Source organism: Paralichthys olivaceus, chromosome 11 (genome assembly GCF_024713975.1).
Source record: "Paralichthys olivaceus isolate ysfri-2021 chromosome 11, ASM2471397v2, whole genome shotgun sequence".
NCBI lineage: Eukaryota > Metazoa > Chordata > Actinopteri > Pleuronectiformes > Paralichthyidae > Paralichthys > Paralichthys olivaceus.
This window is the reverse complement of record NC_091103.1, coordinates 13,731,687-13,746,946: the sequence shown is the minus strand read 5'-3', so window position 1 is coordinate 13,746,946 and position 15,260 is coordinate 13,731,687. Positions and strand designations below refer to the sequence as shown.

The 15,260-nt window shown below is 40.0% G+C and overlaps 1 protein-coding gene across 7 annotated transcripts in view; it reads left to right on the top strand.

Moving 5' to 3' along the window:
- The window catches only part of LOC109630130 (leucine-rich repeat and fibronectin type III domain-containing protein 1-like protein), a 144,991-nt gene that overhangs the window by 84,019 nt on the left and 45,712 nt on the right, over nt 1-15,260 (top strand). For all 7 annotated transcript variants that reach the window (XM_069534953.1, XM_069534952.1, XM_069534951.1 and 4 more), the window contains exons 3-8: nt 6,796-7,012; nt 8,157-8,308; nt 8,591-8,844; nt 9,049-9,292; nt 9,402-9,559; nt 10,267-10,647. In XM_069534953.1, the coding sequence (XP_069391054.1) occupies nt 6,820-7,012; nt 8,157-8,308; nt 8,591-8,844; nt 9,049-9,292; nt 9,402-9,559; nt 10,267-10,647 (1,382 nt within the window). In that variant the 5' untranslated portion in view covers nt 6,796-6,819. The remainder of the gene's footprint in view (nt 1-6,795; nt 7,013-8,156; nt 8,309-8,590; nt 8,845-9,048; nt 9,293-9,401; nt 9,560-10,266; nt 10,648-15,260) is intronic.

Sequence of the window (15,260 nt, the reverse complement as noted above, 5' to 3'; positions counted from 1 at the left end):
GGAGTGCATCTGTCCTGAAGAAGGAAAACATCCCCAAAACAGATTCAAATTGTCAATAGAGCCTAGATTGTGGAATGTGCTGGCAGACTGGCGCAAGCTGTTGAGACTGAGGACTCTGCTTAAAAAGCAGAGCTCCGTGATCCAGTGTGTGGATAGGAGTGGTAATAAAAACAGACTTTCCACAAGTACTTAAAGATTTTAAAAGGTTGTAAAAATCCTCTTTGGTCAGTTCAGACTGCTGCCAAGCTGCATGGTGAGTAAGTACAACTACCAAGGCAGCTGATCCAGAATGCCAGGGACCGTGGCTGCAGGGAAACAATGAGTGACTGCATTGAAGAAACAGATCTTTATGATTACGGAGTCCCCCACATTTAATGTGTTTGGGGGGAAAGTGGATGAAAAGATGACAGCCGTGGGTTCTCATGGCAAAGAGTACAGTCTGCTCCCATGCTGCCTTTGACTCAGGATGAGGTGTCTGACCAAGTAAGTAAAGTGACATGGGAGCAGCTTCAGACCTGGATGAACCCGGCCACAACATTGACTGACGAGTGATTTTTTTGGGAACGGCTTTTCATCCGCCATTCCGCTTACTAACGTTAAATCGTTTTTCAAATACATCAAACAAGATTCATTATAATTGAGATGAAATACCATTCGGCCAGTCGGCACAAACATCTAGAAGGCAATCATTGTGTTGGTTTGTGAACGTAGGGTAGACCAAGTATAAACGTCATAAAATGCGCGATTTGTGTGATTTGCTTGAAGTGTAGATAATAGACGTCTTTATGATTGATCACTGTATAAACCTTGAAGCTGCCAACCCCTGATTCAAAGAGACAAACCTGATGAGGACTGAGTAAGCTGATGTGCACGTATACACACACAAACACACTCATGCTTTCGCACACATACAGTAAATTACACATACAAGACATTCTGCAGTGGCTCTGCAAGAGCACCGACAGGGTAATCCATCTCCATTGTGTGGTGCAGTATACAGCTTGAAGAGAGGGGCCAGATACACACACACACACACACACACACACACTTATTAGGACACTCATTAGGACATGCATAGAGATGCATGGATGTGTGTAAAAACATAGGGTGAATGGCTGGTACTGAGTGCAAAGATTACATGAAGGGATTATTTACAGTTATAATATATAAAATATATATACTGTATATAATATATGAACTGCCCCTGAGTCAACACTGAACGCAACATCTGGTTTAGGGTTTGTGAAACGCTCTGCACACCCACACAAATGCTTTTAATTACTCTGGCTGAGTAGACCCAGTCAGTTCTACATTTCAGTTCTACGTTCAGTATGTGTCTTCCATATCTCAAGAATTGCAAATTGTTTCAGCCTCACTCATGGCATTTGTTTTGTTGAGGGCCCAGAGTGCAGCATTGAATGTGGTGCGATTTGGACGATATGTTCAATATTAATACGCTTTGAATAAACAGGGCTTAATAGCCATGGCAGCTGGGACTCACAACAACAGCACATTCATGACAATGGGCAGTTTCACAACAGCATCAACTGATTCTCCAGTTAAGGCTTCACTAAACTTTGAATAACCAGGCAAACTGCTCTTGGTACAGCAGCAGCTTCAGGGTTCAGCAGATTGAGTCCTGCAGTCGGTCATTGTCGCAGCTCATGCACAAGTGTTGTTGAAAAAGAGCAACATTACTATTGAAGGAGGAGGGGCTCAACTCCAGTCCAATCCACCCCCTGTATGTAACTGTGTAAGCCTAAATGAGCCTTGTGACTGTGAGATCAAAGGCTGTACTCCTTACTGGAAGTTCAGTTATCATTTGAAAAATGATTCCCGTAATATCGTTGATCTGGGGTATTAGCAGAGGATGTGGGTCAAGTCACCAGGCGACTGTGAGCGTCTTCCACATGATTAATTTATTTCTAGAGATTATTTACTGGGTCGATCCCTCTGGTGGGACATCAGTTAGATAAATTTGACCCTTCATCTTGAGAATTCCTTGTGTGTCTTGAAACAATTACCCATTTAAGTCAATTGTACACCTTCTCACCTCATTTTTTAAACTCCTAATCATTTCTTTTGCCTTTCCATTCATCCCTTTCTACCAACTTACTGACTGTCTTCTGACTTGTTCGGTTTTCTTTGATCATTTCTCTTTCTGCCTCAGTCTCCATCCCCTTCAGAAGCTTATTTGTGTGTTTTGGGATTTGCGTTGCTAATTGCTTGAGAGGGAGGCTGCAATGATATTGCTTTTCAAGTTCTTTTTGCTTTAGTCCCTACAACTGCTTATGTATTTGACTGTGACCACTGCTAAATTCAGTTTTGATCTTGCATTCTTTACTGTGACCGCCACAAACAATGTTGTTGTCTTGAATGTAACTGCATTATGAATGCAATTAAATAAAAGGGCTTGAGATGACTTCAGGGTACTTTGAACACTTTTCACACGTTTATTCAGAGACTAAGCTCCTTCACAGCTTCTTCAAACAAGGTAAACACAGCATTGGGGCCTGTTATGTTTACAATGAGCACATAAGTGAAAACACCTTGTTGGTTTCATTGATTGTGTGTGAAATGGTGAAGAAAAACTAAGACAGGAGCACAGGCTGTCTTTGATGTTCACAGGTGAGGTCGATATGACCTGTGGAGGAGATTTATTTTTAGAAAATGGACATTGGTTGTCTTTGCAGTATGTGTTGCTAAATACCGCTTTCTTCAGAACTCTCCAGCATTACTGAAGTGAAACAGCTTTAAACTTTGCTTTTTAATTACCTCTAAAGCAATGATACCTATAGATTTGTTTGATGTGCTTTAGGTATCTCTTGGGTTTCTTTCCTCATAGCTAATGCCCATTTTGCTACTAACAGTACACTCACAGCGCTGAATTTGCAGTGAACATGGCAATGTGGAATTCCAGCCGGTTACAATATCTGCCCTGAACACATTGAAAAATTCTGCCGGGGAGCAGCTGATTGATTCACAAATGCAAAGCAGAGATCATACTGTCAAGCAAAACAAGGAAACTGCCAGGATATGTCTGCGCCATTCTAACCATTAAAAAAAACCTTGAAAACATAAACATTTGTCACTGCTGGAGACTACCCGAGTTCTGTTCTGGCAGCTTTTACAGTCCCTTCAAGAAAATAAATATCAATGCAGAGTTCTTAGTGTAATTACTGCAAAATGATGCTGGATGCATTTCGTCCATTAACTCTGACTTTTAGCATTATTCCGAATTTGAATAATGTGACGGTAGCCTATATGGACTGGAAAAAAAATGCATCTGAAAGTGTGTTTAAAAATATCTGTAACACTTTGTTGTTAGTGGATGGTGTCAGGAATGAGTGGGTGAGTGGAATATGTGGTCTGATTTACAAACTAAATTTGATAGATCTACTGTTTTTGTCCAAATGTTGAAAACTTTTTCTCGACTGAGTAATCTTGATTAATTGATTGATTCATTTGAAATTGAGGTGCTCAAAAACAGTGCTCTGACTTGTTTTTAGATAACAACCAGTGGAGGTACTTAAGTATGCGATTGGATTTATGCAGTCTGTCAACCATCAAGTTTAATTTAATTTAGTGCTGCAACTTTACATTATTAAAGCTATAAGCAAGAAGGCAACACTGCCCGTTTCCCCTCATTGTCATTAATGTCACTTTATTCTAATTTGCCTTGTCAGTTTTTCACATTGGCTGCAATTGTATTAACTTTGTTAAGCCGTTTTGAGACATGACCTCTGAGTTTACCCAGTCTCTGCCTTTCACACATGCACAACACAGCGGGAGGTTAATAGCATCACATCCTTCACATTATTCAGGGAGAGGTGGAGCAGCCGGATGCAGCAGACAGGAAGTGATGTATTAACTCTGCTGCGTAGAGATAAAAGTGATTTTCAAGTGATTTTGTTTACAGTACCCCAGCACCATCATCAGATCGTATCACCACAAGCATGTTGATCTTAACACAGTTGGACAAAGCACTCTTGGAATCTTTGGAATCCTAAACAACTTTTGCTAATACTTTTCTATGGCCTGAGAGACAGTTAGATACATGATGAGGATGTGCAAAATGATTAATCTGTTTAGTTCTTGTTTTCAGAAGTATTCAGACCCATGCAGTATGAGTATGCAGGCGTACTTCATACAACCAGCTACTTCCTCAAGGGATTTAGTCCGAGGGGAGTTCTAATTGAGATGTTGTCTCAATAGTCATTATTTGCAGTTTGTCATTCCAATCAATGCCAAGAACTATTAAGGCCCAGTCTAACTTGTAACAGGGGCAGACAGCTTGGATCTGCTGATTGCTTGTGTTGTTAAGTTTCTGTAGCTGAACAAGAACTGCAGTGAGGAATGGCAGGTGACTGAACGTTATCATAAACACCGGGTTATACAGACAAACTCATACTGACTATGACTAAATGTTGAAAACAGCATGGGTATTACACTGTGGATTCATGCACATACAAACTGAGTGAGAAGGACTGTGGATTTAAAATCACAGTTGGTAACAAATTCTGCAATGTAAACACATTAAATATGCATTACAATGAAACCATTGTAAGACAATGAGACGCATAAATGGATGATGGGGCAAAAATATGGAGCAAGCGTGGAGAGCCTGAGAAAAGAGAAAGATTGCGGATGTGGGACTTGTGAGACAGATGATCATGAGAAAAACAAGAAAAAGAAAAGCAAGCAGGAGGGCGTGATTAGAAACGAGAATCCCATCCTCTGTAAGAAAGTTAGAAATAAGGATTTAAGTGAAAGAAGAACTGAAAGGAAGGTAGGGCAGCAAGAGCAATGACAAAAAGAGGGGTGTATGATAGACACAGAGAGGCAAAATGAGGTGCAGTGTAAGAAATGCATTAGTTAAGGAGAACAAGAGTGCAAGAGAAAATATAAAATAAAGGAGGACAAGTGACCAGGAGCCAGGAACAGAAATAATGAGAAGACTGAGAATGCATGTGAAGCAGGCAATGTACTAACAAGTTTGGAAATAGAGATTATGGAGTGAGGGAAGTGTGACACGAGATCACTGATATGAGGATTTCTGTAAGAAACAAAAGAATAGATTGCCGTATGTGGGGGAAATGAGATGGGGAGGTACAGTGGAGGGAATAATCAAGAATGATGGGGAGAGATATATCGAATGACATAGAAAAACACTGACAGGGAGTAAAATGGAAAGGCTGATAAAAGAAATTCAGTGTCTCTTTTTATCTGAATTATAGGTTATCATCATTCCTGCTTTGCTTCTTATTGTGGGAGGATGAGAACATCAAGTATCAAATTACAGTGGATCTATTTTTAGCAGGCTCATGAGACTGCTTACAATTTCATTTGTTTGTATATATTTGGCAGATTCGCTTTGCAGGACGTTACATGGGTAGATTTGAGCATTTTTAATCCGGAGATATCATCCCTTGATAATAATGTTTGGTTGAGGGTTTTGGGAGTATCAAGTAAAAAGCTAGATGAATGGGTTGCACACTTGTCTTCAGCTGTAAAGAGGCTCAGGGCTATTGATTCGTCAAACTGGGCAGGCTAATATATTGCTGCGTACTGACATGTTTAGAACTGTGTCCGCAGTGTTTAAAAGTTATTATTGTTCCACATTTAGCTGCCTGTGACAGAATTTGATCTTAAATGACTGGTGATATTTTCAGTTTTATTATTTTAAACAACAAAAGGTACAGAATATTTATAGTTAAATGAATTTGTGCAGTCTACGCAAATTGATCATAGTAACTGCAATATTGAACACTTATGCCAAAGAAAACCATCTTCAATGTTCTTACTAATTTTATGAATTCTGTTGATTTAACCCAGTCTGAGTTTACAAATGTGTCGGATGACACTGTGTGTGTGTGTGTGTGTCTGTGTGTGTGTATGTGTTCGGTCAGGGCAAGAGAGAGAGGAGGAGAGCAAGCAAAGTCAGGACAAGCTAAATCAATTACTTAATGCACGCAGCTATGAAGAAAGATTTTTACTCTTTTAAGAAAAGTATGGATCATTATGTAGTGATCAGTGTTGATCGTGGCGTCATTTCAAACAAATGGGCGTTTAAACTTTAGCGGGTCAGAAACGTCAGCTGAGTCGGTTTGTGTGTGAGTGTGTGAGAGAGAGAGAGATAAGTGAGTGTGTGTGTGCAATGTGATACCGCTCTTATTTTAAAAATGCTGTTGCTTTTACCTAAAGTTCTGGGACTATTATACAGAAGCTATATAATTTGGTTATGGTAATAAATCCCTTTATAGTGATCAATTTGGCTCACAATTTGTGATCACTATGTGGTTTCCACTGTACGAATACAGCCCACTGTTGCTATTAGGTTGATGATGTAGAAATGATGCAACCTTGACATCAAAACTGTATTGTATGAGTTGCATAACAGTGTCACTCTGCATCAATAATACAATCACAACTTTAAAAGATAGTGGTAAGGAAAAAATCCCCTATGTGCCTGTGGAAAATGCCATCTCACCGTACACCCACACAATGACAGAGTCTATTAGGAGCTGACAGCATTGAGGAATTTAGTCCAACTGCTGAGCGCTGCCATGATCAACTGCTCAGGTGCCACTCGCTGTCTTGTAAAGCTTTTTTTTTGTGGTCTACTTTGTTTTTTTGTCTGGAAAAAAGGAACACCGGCATTAACCTCCTAGTTTAAAGTTTCTCTGCGAGCAACAAATTCAATCTGGTTTCCTACTTCCTGACATTTACCTTTTCTTCAGTGACACCATCATTGTATTCACTTGAACTCATTGCTGCCTTTACTCTGTCTTCCAGTTGACCTGTTTCCAGTGGAGGATAATGGAACGGCTGTGGTTGTCTTTGCTGTTGCTGGCAGCAGCATGCAGGGGACAGCCGTGTCCGAAACGCTGTATGTGCCAGAGCCTTTCTCCGTCGCTCGCCATCCTCTGCTCCAAGACAGGCCTGCTGTTCGTTCCTGCAGCCATTGACCGACGCACCGTGGAGCTACGGCTTCAAGAGAACTTCATCACAGGTATAACGTACCAAAAGGCCTGTCCAGCATTACTTTCAGTTTAATATAACTCTGAATTTCAAACAAGACATCAGAGTGCCATGTGTAGAGTAGATTCCTCGAGTGTTGAAACATGTATTCATAAACTGCTCCATTTATTTTACCTTCTTTTGTCATTATCAGTCATTTAATGAGTACGCTTGAATTTGTTTCTCATATAGAGACAACTCGACAGCTGGATGCATAAATGGGAGCATATTTACCTTATCTCAGAACAATTGTGTGCAACAGAATACTTTGTTGACAGTGAATGCAAATGTTGACTGAAATCACAAATCTTTTTCTGTTGGTTTCCATGTGACTGATATTTCTCACGAGCCTGGGTATATCAACTTACACACTTCAGACAAGCAGGTCTCATTCATGATTCATCTTCTCCCTATATCAAAGAATGATTTATTTTTTTACTTCGAGACTTATTTTTAAGAACTGAACTGCTTTATCCTTTTATTTTAATCAGAATTTCCATTTGCTCCCATCATGGCAGACATCTAATCTTCCCAGGCTTGACATAAGATAAATTATATCCTGTGATTCACCAAAACAAAAGACACAAGTTAAAAAGAAAAGAACGCTTTCACATGGCCCAGAAATATATTGTGATGGACCTTTAACAACATCACACATTGTTATTTCAGTCACATTATTCATGTCCAATTTCAGTGTGTCGCACTTTCCTGATAAACTAAAGATTCTGCAATGGTTTGGGTGATACCAGACTCTTTAAGCTGTCATCTGACGTTTCCTAGAGTTTGTCGGTAAAAGTACATTTTACAAGACAGTGAAACACAATTGTTTCCACGGAGCAGAAGTCAAATGGTTTACTTGACAAATGTGATAATAACAATGTGTTCAGCAATATCAAGTAAAGGAAGATGTCTTACTCATCTGACAGCACCTCTTCTTTTCCCTTTCAGGACAAAAATATATGTAAAGAAAAAATATATGTAAAAGCACCAGAACCACACAAATATGTGTCATCAAAATGTGAAAGCACATCTGTCTGACTTGTATTTCTACCGCAATACTTTACCTTTCGAATATATCTAAATACTTATGAGATTTCTGATGGAATCTTTCTGTGTGTTTATCCTGCATACTCCAGCTGTCCGAAGAAAGGACTTTGCCAACATGACCAGCCTGCTACACCTGACCCTGTCCAGAAACACCATCAGTCAGATCCTCCCTTCAGCTTTCAGTGACCTGCGGCGTCTGAGAGCACTCCACCTAGACTCTAATAGATTAACTGTGATCAAGGTAAGATGAATGGCTGAATGACTGAATTGATTGATGATGCTGAATGGGAATGACAAATTGTGTGGCTCAATGGGCTGTTAAACAGAAAGTGAGCCAAACAAAAAAGTTTACATTCAAATGGATGGATACACACAACTGAATGACAGAGCTACAATGAAGCAAGATAGAGTGTATAGATAAATAGACATAGAGTACATAGGTGCATATCTGCAACAATTGTCTCTAAGAAAGAATACTTTCACAGCTCACTGAATGTTTACTGCGTACTTTTTTATCAACCAGGATGAGCATTTCAAAGGCCTGACCAACCTTCGTCACCTAATCCTGGCCAACAACCAGCTCCACTCCATATCTCCCCATGCCTTTGATGACTTCCTGTCCACGTTGGAGGATCTAGACCTCAGTTACAACAACCTTGCCCAGGTCCCATGGGACACGGTTGGGCGCCTCACCAATGTCAATACCCTAAATATGGATCATAACCTCATAGAAAACGTTCCTCAAGGGGTATTCACCAACCTACATAAACTGGCCAGGTAAATAGACATATAAAGGACATAAGCAGATGATGTATGTAGAGTTACATAATCTAAATGGATCTTAATAAATGAATAAATTATATTCAATTGATAATTCAAATATCCTTAATTGGTGAATGTGATAATATAATAATATGATCTAATATTAATCTCTGTCCCCCCTCTCTCCTCATGTTCTCTCAAAACCCTGTCCATCCACAGGCTAGACATGACATCCAATAAATTGAAGAAAATTCCCCCTGATCCATTATTCCTGAGAATCCCAGTTTATGCCAAATCCAAAGGTTCCCCTCTCTCCTCCCTGGTGTTGAGTTTTGGTGGTAACCCCCTTCACTGTAACTGTGAACTTCTGTGGTTGAGGAGACTAACCAGAGAAGATGACCTAGAGACATGCGCCTCTCCCCCTGACCTCAGTGCCAAATATTTCTGGACAATACCTGAAGAGGTGAGGTTTGAAACTAATATGTCTTATAACCTTGGATATGAGACAGGCCTCTGATTTATAATAAAGCTCAGAAAAGCTTAATAATTACCTAATCTGTTTTGTCCTTTAGGAGTTTATTTGTGACCCACCAGTTCTAACCCGCAAGTCACCTCATACTGTGGCGATGGAGGGCCAGCCTGCCAGTCTGAAGTGCAAAGCGAATGGCGACCCAGAGCCTGAAGTCCACTGGATCAGCCCAGAAGGGCGACTTATATCTAATGGCTCAAGGTAAAACCCTTATTCCTGTTTTTCAAATTTAAGGAACAGTGTTAATTTAGCAAATATGACATATATATCCAGCGAGAGCACCAGTCCATATTCAATGATGTCACCATCAAACCTGGCAAACCGGTTGGCAGGTGCTAAAGGGGGTTGTTTATATATCCTCCTGTATTTCTCAAGCTCATTGCAATTAGCCAATTTTACACCCAAGTCAGAAACACACTTTGCCTCACATAATTTCTGTCTTGGCTGAAGGAGCAGGATGTAGGCACATAACTTTCGTGGGCAAACTCTGAAACAGGATTAGAGGGTAGCTGTTGCGGTCGGAATTTAAATCTCCCCAATCATTAGACCTTCTTCACATTTTTATCAGGTAGCCTAGTTGGCACACTTCTTTGGTTTTGAGCGATGGTTTACATAACTTTGGTTTCAAATCATTGATAACATTGCCCTCCACTCTGTGCAGAATCAGATTAAATCAGAAGTCAACATTTATGGATCCAAAGCAATGTTGGATTCTTTGTCAAGTACCATTTGGGTTAAAGTCTTAAGTTGTGGGGGGAAAAGCCGCTACACAGTCAACAACATACTTCCTCAGACAGGCCGTTATTGTATTGATTCTGGAAGTGTCAGAATCGCTGATGGAAGGAGAAGTACATGAGTTGGGAGAACATTGTATGGATGATATATATCTTGTTTTCCATTTGTTTCAGGACATTAGTTTTCCCAAATGGAAGCCTGGACATCAATGTAACATCCCTGAAGGATTCAGGAAACTTTACTTGCATCGCCTCAAACGCTGCAGGCGAGTCCACAGGAAGGGTGGAACTAGTTGTCACAGCCATGCCTCATCTCGCAAACAGCACAAGCCGCAGCCGGGACCCATCCTCTGAACCTGCCCCCTCTGATATTCTAACTTCCTCTAAGGTCGCGCTGCCTAACAACGAGACAAGGGTGGCAGACCGAAGGGTCTCATTGGTGGAACTGACAGGAAACTCTGCCCTCATTAGATGGAGCAGTCAGACTCCTACATCTGGAGTCAGGATGTTCCAGGTCCAGTACAACAGCTCTGGGGATGATGCACTGGTTTATAGGTATGTCCATCTACACTGCCAATTCATAATTCTGTGTTTAAATATCTTTGATTCAATTAATATTTTAAGCCATATTAGTAAAAAGCAGAGGATGCATTTGTGTGTGTAATCAGCAGACATCAGCCGTGGCTATGATGAGAGCAGATGATAGATGATACAATAGGAGATAAGGCAGTCATCCTGTCGTAAACGTCTAATCAACTGAAATGATAAAGACATCTGTACTGGAGCAGAGCCATTGTTGTGTTCCTTGAACACAGGAGAGGTGTGGGCCAAATGTGAAGAGTGTAGCTGTGTAACAAGTTTTAATGGTTGTCTGTCAGTTGGCTTCATTTCTGCATTGCTGTGCTGGTTTGTTGTGCAAGTTTGTTGCTGGTCATTACACTATGGTTCTAGTGTGCTATTTTATAGTGTGCTATCTTGGCAACGTCATTATTTTGTCAGATTTGACTCTGACTGACAGTCCTTTGAATATCACACTGCTGCAACATTTAGTCTCCAAATGTTTGAATGTTGAATGAGAAAACCATATTTTACCATGTTCCTGAAACAGGTAAGTTCCTGATTTGTGTGCATAACATCCTACTGCACACTCATACTGTTACCCTAAATCTAAATAAAGTGTGAATGGATGCCCAAAGAATTTCAATGGATAGAAAGAGCAGCTCAAGGTATTATGGTAATTCTTTTTGATACTTCTGTGATTGCAGCCATTGAATTCTAATGTTATCATTGGAACAAGCCTCATTTGATACGCAGAAGTTGAACAGGAGGAAAGGTCACTATAAGTTGAATTATTTTAATAATAAAACTCTGTTCATGCTGTCATTTACAGTTAAGGAATGTGGAACTGTACATAAGAGTTAAGATTGGTCGCCTAATTAGTGCTTTTAACAAATATTGACAAATCAGTTTTCTTCATGTGTCAGTACGTTTGTTTCCATAACAAAAGCAGCAAAGTATGTAATGGAAGACTATTGCAGTAATTTATGGGCGGTTTATCCTTCCATCAATCAGTATCATCCAAGTATAAAATATATGAACATTAGAGGGCGACTTGGGCCCCTTTTTCTTTTTCCAAAGAAAACTTTTATTGATCAATACTTGAAGCCATGAGTTTCTACAAAATGAGCACAGTTACATTTTAATTGTACCTAGTCTGTTTTTTAGCATTACAAGTTTGATTTTGTACAAATGTCTCTTACTTGCTGGATGTGTTGATGACTAGGTTTCTCTTCATGTCAGTGTGGGAGCTTTCTCTCTGTATTCTTTCTCACCCACCTTATTGCCTCTTCTTATGACTGTTACAGCTAATGTAACAGGAGCTGTGCTGGCGTTGTGAGAGAGAAACACAGTTAAACTACCACAGCGCACTTTAAGTTCTTTTCTAAATCTGTGTGCTCTTGGGGAATCAATCACATTCTCACTCTCTTTGCAACAACCAAAGCACTAGCAACATCATTGCCGAAATCCCTTGGCAAGCCTGGGAAAACTCTGTTTATTTTTCAGGTGTGTGAGGACTTTCATACGTTGTGGAGTTGTCATGGCAACAGGTTGGGGAAAATCTCCTAGATCTAGTTATTTGTGACAGGTAACTTATCTACTATCAAATATGAGTAATGTTGACTAATCATTGGTTTTAAAGCCAAATTAGCTTGTCTTGACTTTTACCATTTTAACAGTTGGGGGGGACACTTTTATATTCAGACAGTACAGGTAACAGTGGGAGACAAGTGGCAATTCTCAATTCTGAGCATGGCAACCGTTGCTCTGCATAGCAACCTCACATCTGCCCCTGTCTGTTCAAGGTTGGATGTAGTTATAGTGGGCACAGTGGTCATGCAGGTCCAAACACTTTTAACTGGCTAAGTGTAGGGGTGTAGGTGTGTGTCGAAAAAAATGTACTAATCAACTAGGACTGAAATCCTCACCTTACATCTTACTTTGAAGTCATTCAAGGTAAGATGTCCTGTGGTACAATGTTGAATAAGATACAACTACACAGACATGTCTCTTCTCATGTGGGTTCTTTATCTCTTCTCACCTCGCATGTCCATCCTTGATTATTTGATTTCCCCCATTGTCTTTTATCCTGTACCCCCACCTCATGTGGGGATGTCTCATTGCTTTTTAAAGCATGTGTTTCAGAAGAGAGACAACCAGTGATTTTTAGTGTCAGTGTTCTGACAGATCTATTAAAGAAATGGAATAATTATTGGATTGCAATGGATTTGCCTTTCTTTTTCTGGGGGGTTTAAATGTCCCCTTAAGCTACATCACATTGTGTAAAGAAAAGCTGTTAAACTGAGAGCCAAGAGTGACTGACAAATAATCAGGCCCATATATTTATTTTTTTCAGTGGTATTTGATTGTTTTTTTATTGAGTAGCTTGTTTAACTATTAAAAAGTGTGTTTATATATCTGACTTCACAGCTCTAGGGATTTCCATGGTCTGAGTCAGACTTACCATCACAATATAAGACCAACAACCTAAGGGGTGTGGTCAGCTCAACATTCCTGCACTGTCAGCAGAATCTAACCCAGACACTGTGTCTCGGTTTCCCTCTGTGGTCACTCGTGCTGTTTTATTTAGTTCCTTCCATTTACATTAAGTAGTGCTAATGTAATTGTTAGTAACCAACATGTGTCATAGGCAGAGTTGACCACCTTTCTGATTTCCATCCTGTTTTCTAAAATTGTGTGATATTGTGCATGTGTTTTATATTCATTCTGTGGAAAAATTACTTGTAAGCTCACATTTGCATTCTGATCACTTGGTCCTTTTTTAATCCACTAAGTGCTGAATGCTTTCCAGGGAGTGGGTCATGCTTGTCTCATGTTCCATATCAGTGTGATGGTTTATTTGTGAGATAGAAGAAAGAGTCATTTGGTTAACAAAGAAGTCTTCAATGGCTCTCAGACCTGGTTCAGACCCGGAATTAACATCCATCCTGAGTGATCCAATCACAAGTGGTACACACTAAATTCAGGAATGAATGCATCTGATCCCTCAGACCACATTAAGAAATGGTCTGGGACGTTCTTTTTACTGTTGCATCCTAAACAGCTGACGTCCTCTGTCCCACTACAGATTAATTATGATTCAAACTTAGTTTTAGCTTCTTATTGCCCACACGTTGATTTCTTTGTGGCCACAATATCAACACTACCACATATTGATTGATGGACTTTCTTTTTACATGGGTATATTTCTTCATGGCTGCACACATTCATTCAGTCCTTGCTGATTCTGATCGCTCTATTCTCTCTCGCTCACTCACTTGTGCTGACACACACACTGAAACATTGTCATTGGACACATCTGTAAACTCAGACTGGGTCAAAACAGCATCCTGGTGTTTTCACAAACACAAAAGACGTACATATACAGTATATTTTCTTGTAGAGCAGGGAAGTGAGATCTGATCAAAAGGTCCCAGGAGACACATAGGAACACATTTTGATACCAGGTGTGAACAGACAAACTTGCACTGACCATGCATGTCAACTACAGCAACTTGCCACTCGTGTACTGCATCAGTACTTAGTATGAAAATGAGGGAAACGATTGGCTTGGTTTAAAAAAACAAATGAGTAGCAACATGCTTACTTACTTCTTCCATTAAGAAATGTTTACACAGTGTCAGCCCCCAGACGTAGGTGCTCACTCTATGAAGCACATACTTTGATCCTGGTGTGGGAGCATGACTTTCTTTGAAGATGCAGTTAGATCACATTAAACTTCTCTCATTGATGCGTAGCATCATCATACAAGCAAAAGAAAAAACATATGAAAATCTCTTTTACTTTGAAGCTTTTAGTTTATTTTCCAAAATCAAACCACTTCTTCTGGTTTTATGCCTGTATGTGTGCGTGGGATAAGATTTTTCAGTTGTGTGTATGTGTGCTTGTTTGTGTCTGTGTGAGTGATTTAAAGATTTTTATATCACCACGCAAGAGCAGAGAGAGGTCAGTCATTTTCCACTCAGAAACACACATGCACACACACACAAAATACAGGGAACAACGGCCTGTGTCCGAATGCCTGCTGCACCCTCAAGGATTGTCAAATCCTAATTGATTTAACTGATATTTAACCTTTGAATTGTGAGAACACATGCTGGACGATCCAGTCGAGACCAAGGAACACACGTGACGTTTAATCGAAAGATTTCTGAGTGCCTTTCTAGAGACTTGGGTAATCACAAAAACTAGCATGATCAAACGTGACGTGATTAAATGCTGTATGCAGTTTCATTTCTGAAGACAAATATGCAAAGTCCAGTTTGTGACACATCCTAGTCGGCACACTCTAATTGTCTTTTGCAGGTTTTAGCTCACTTGCCCAATCCCTGTTTTTTTCATACTAGACAAGACTTCCTGCATCACATGGGGAAAGGCTCCGATTCAGTAAGCAACACCCCTGCTTGTTTGAAAAGGTGAATCACACACAAAATTGGCTTGAATATCCTTTAATGTGTATCAGACATTACTCTATGTCTATCTGAAGAGGTGGAACAACCTTTTCTGCATCGTCCATGGTCAGTAGTTCTCTGGATAATGGACTTACAGACATAAAAACTGCCCAAACTAGCAGACTCAGGATACAGTGA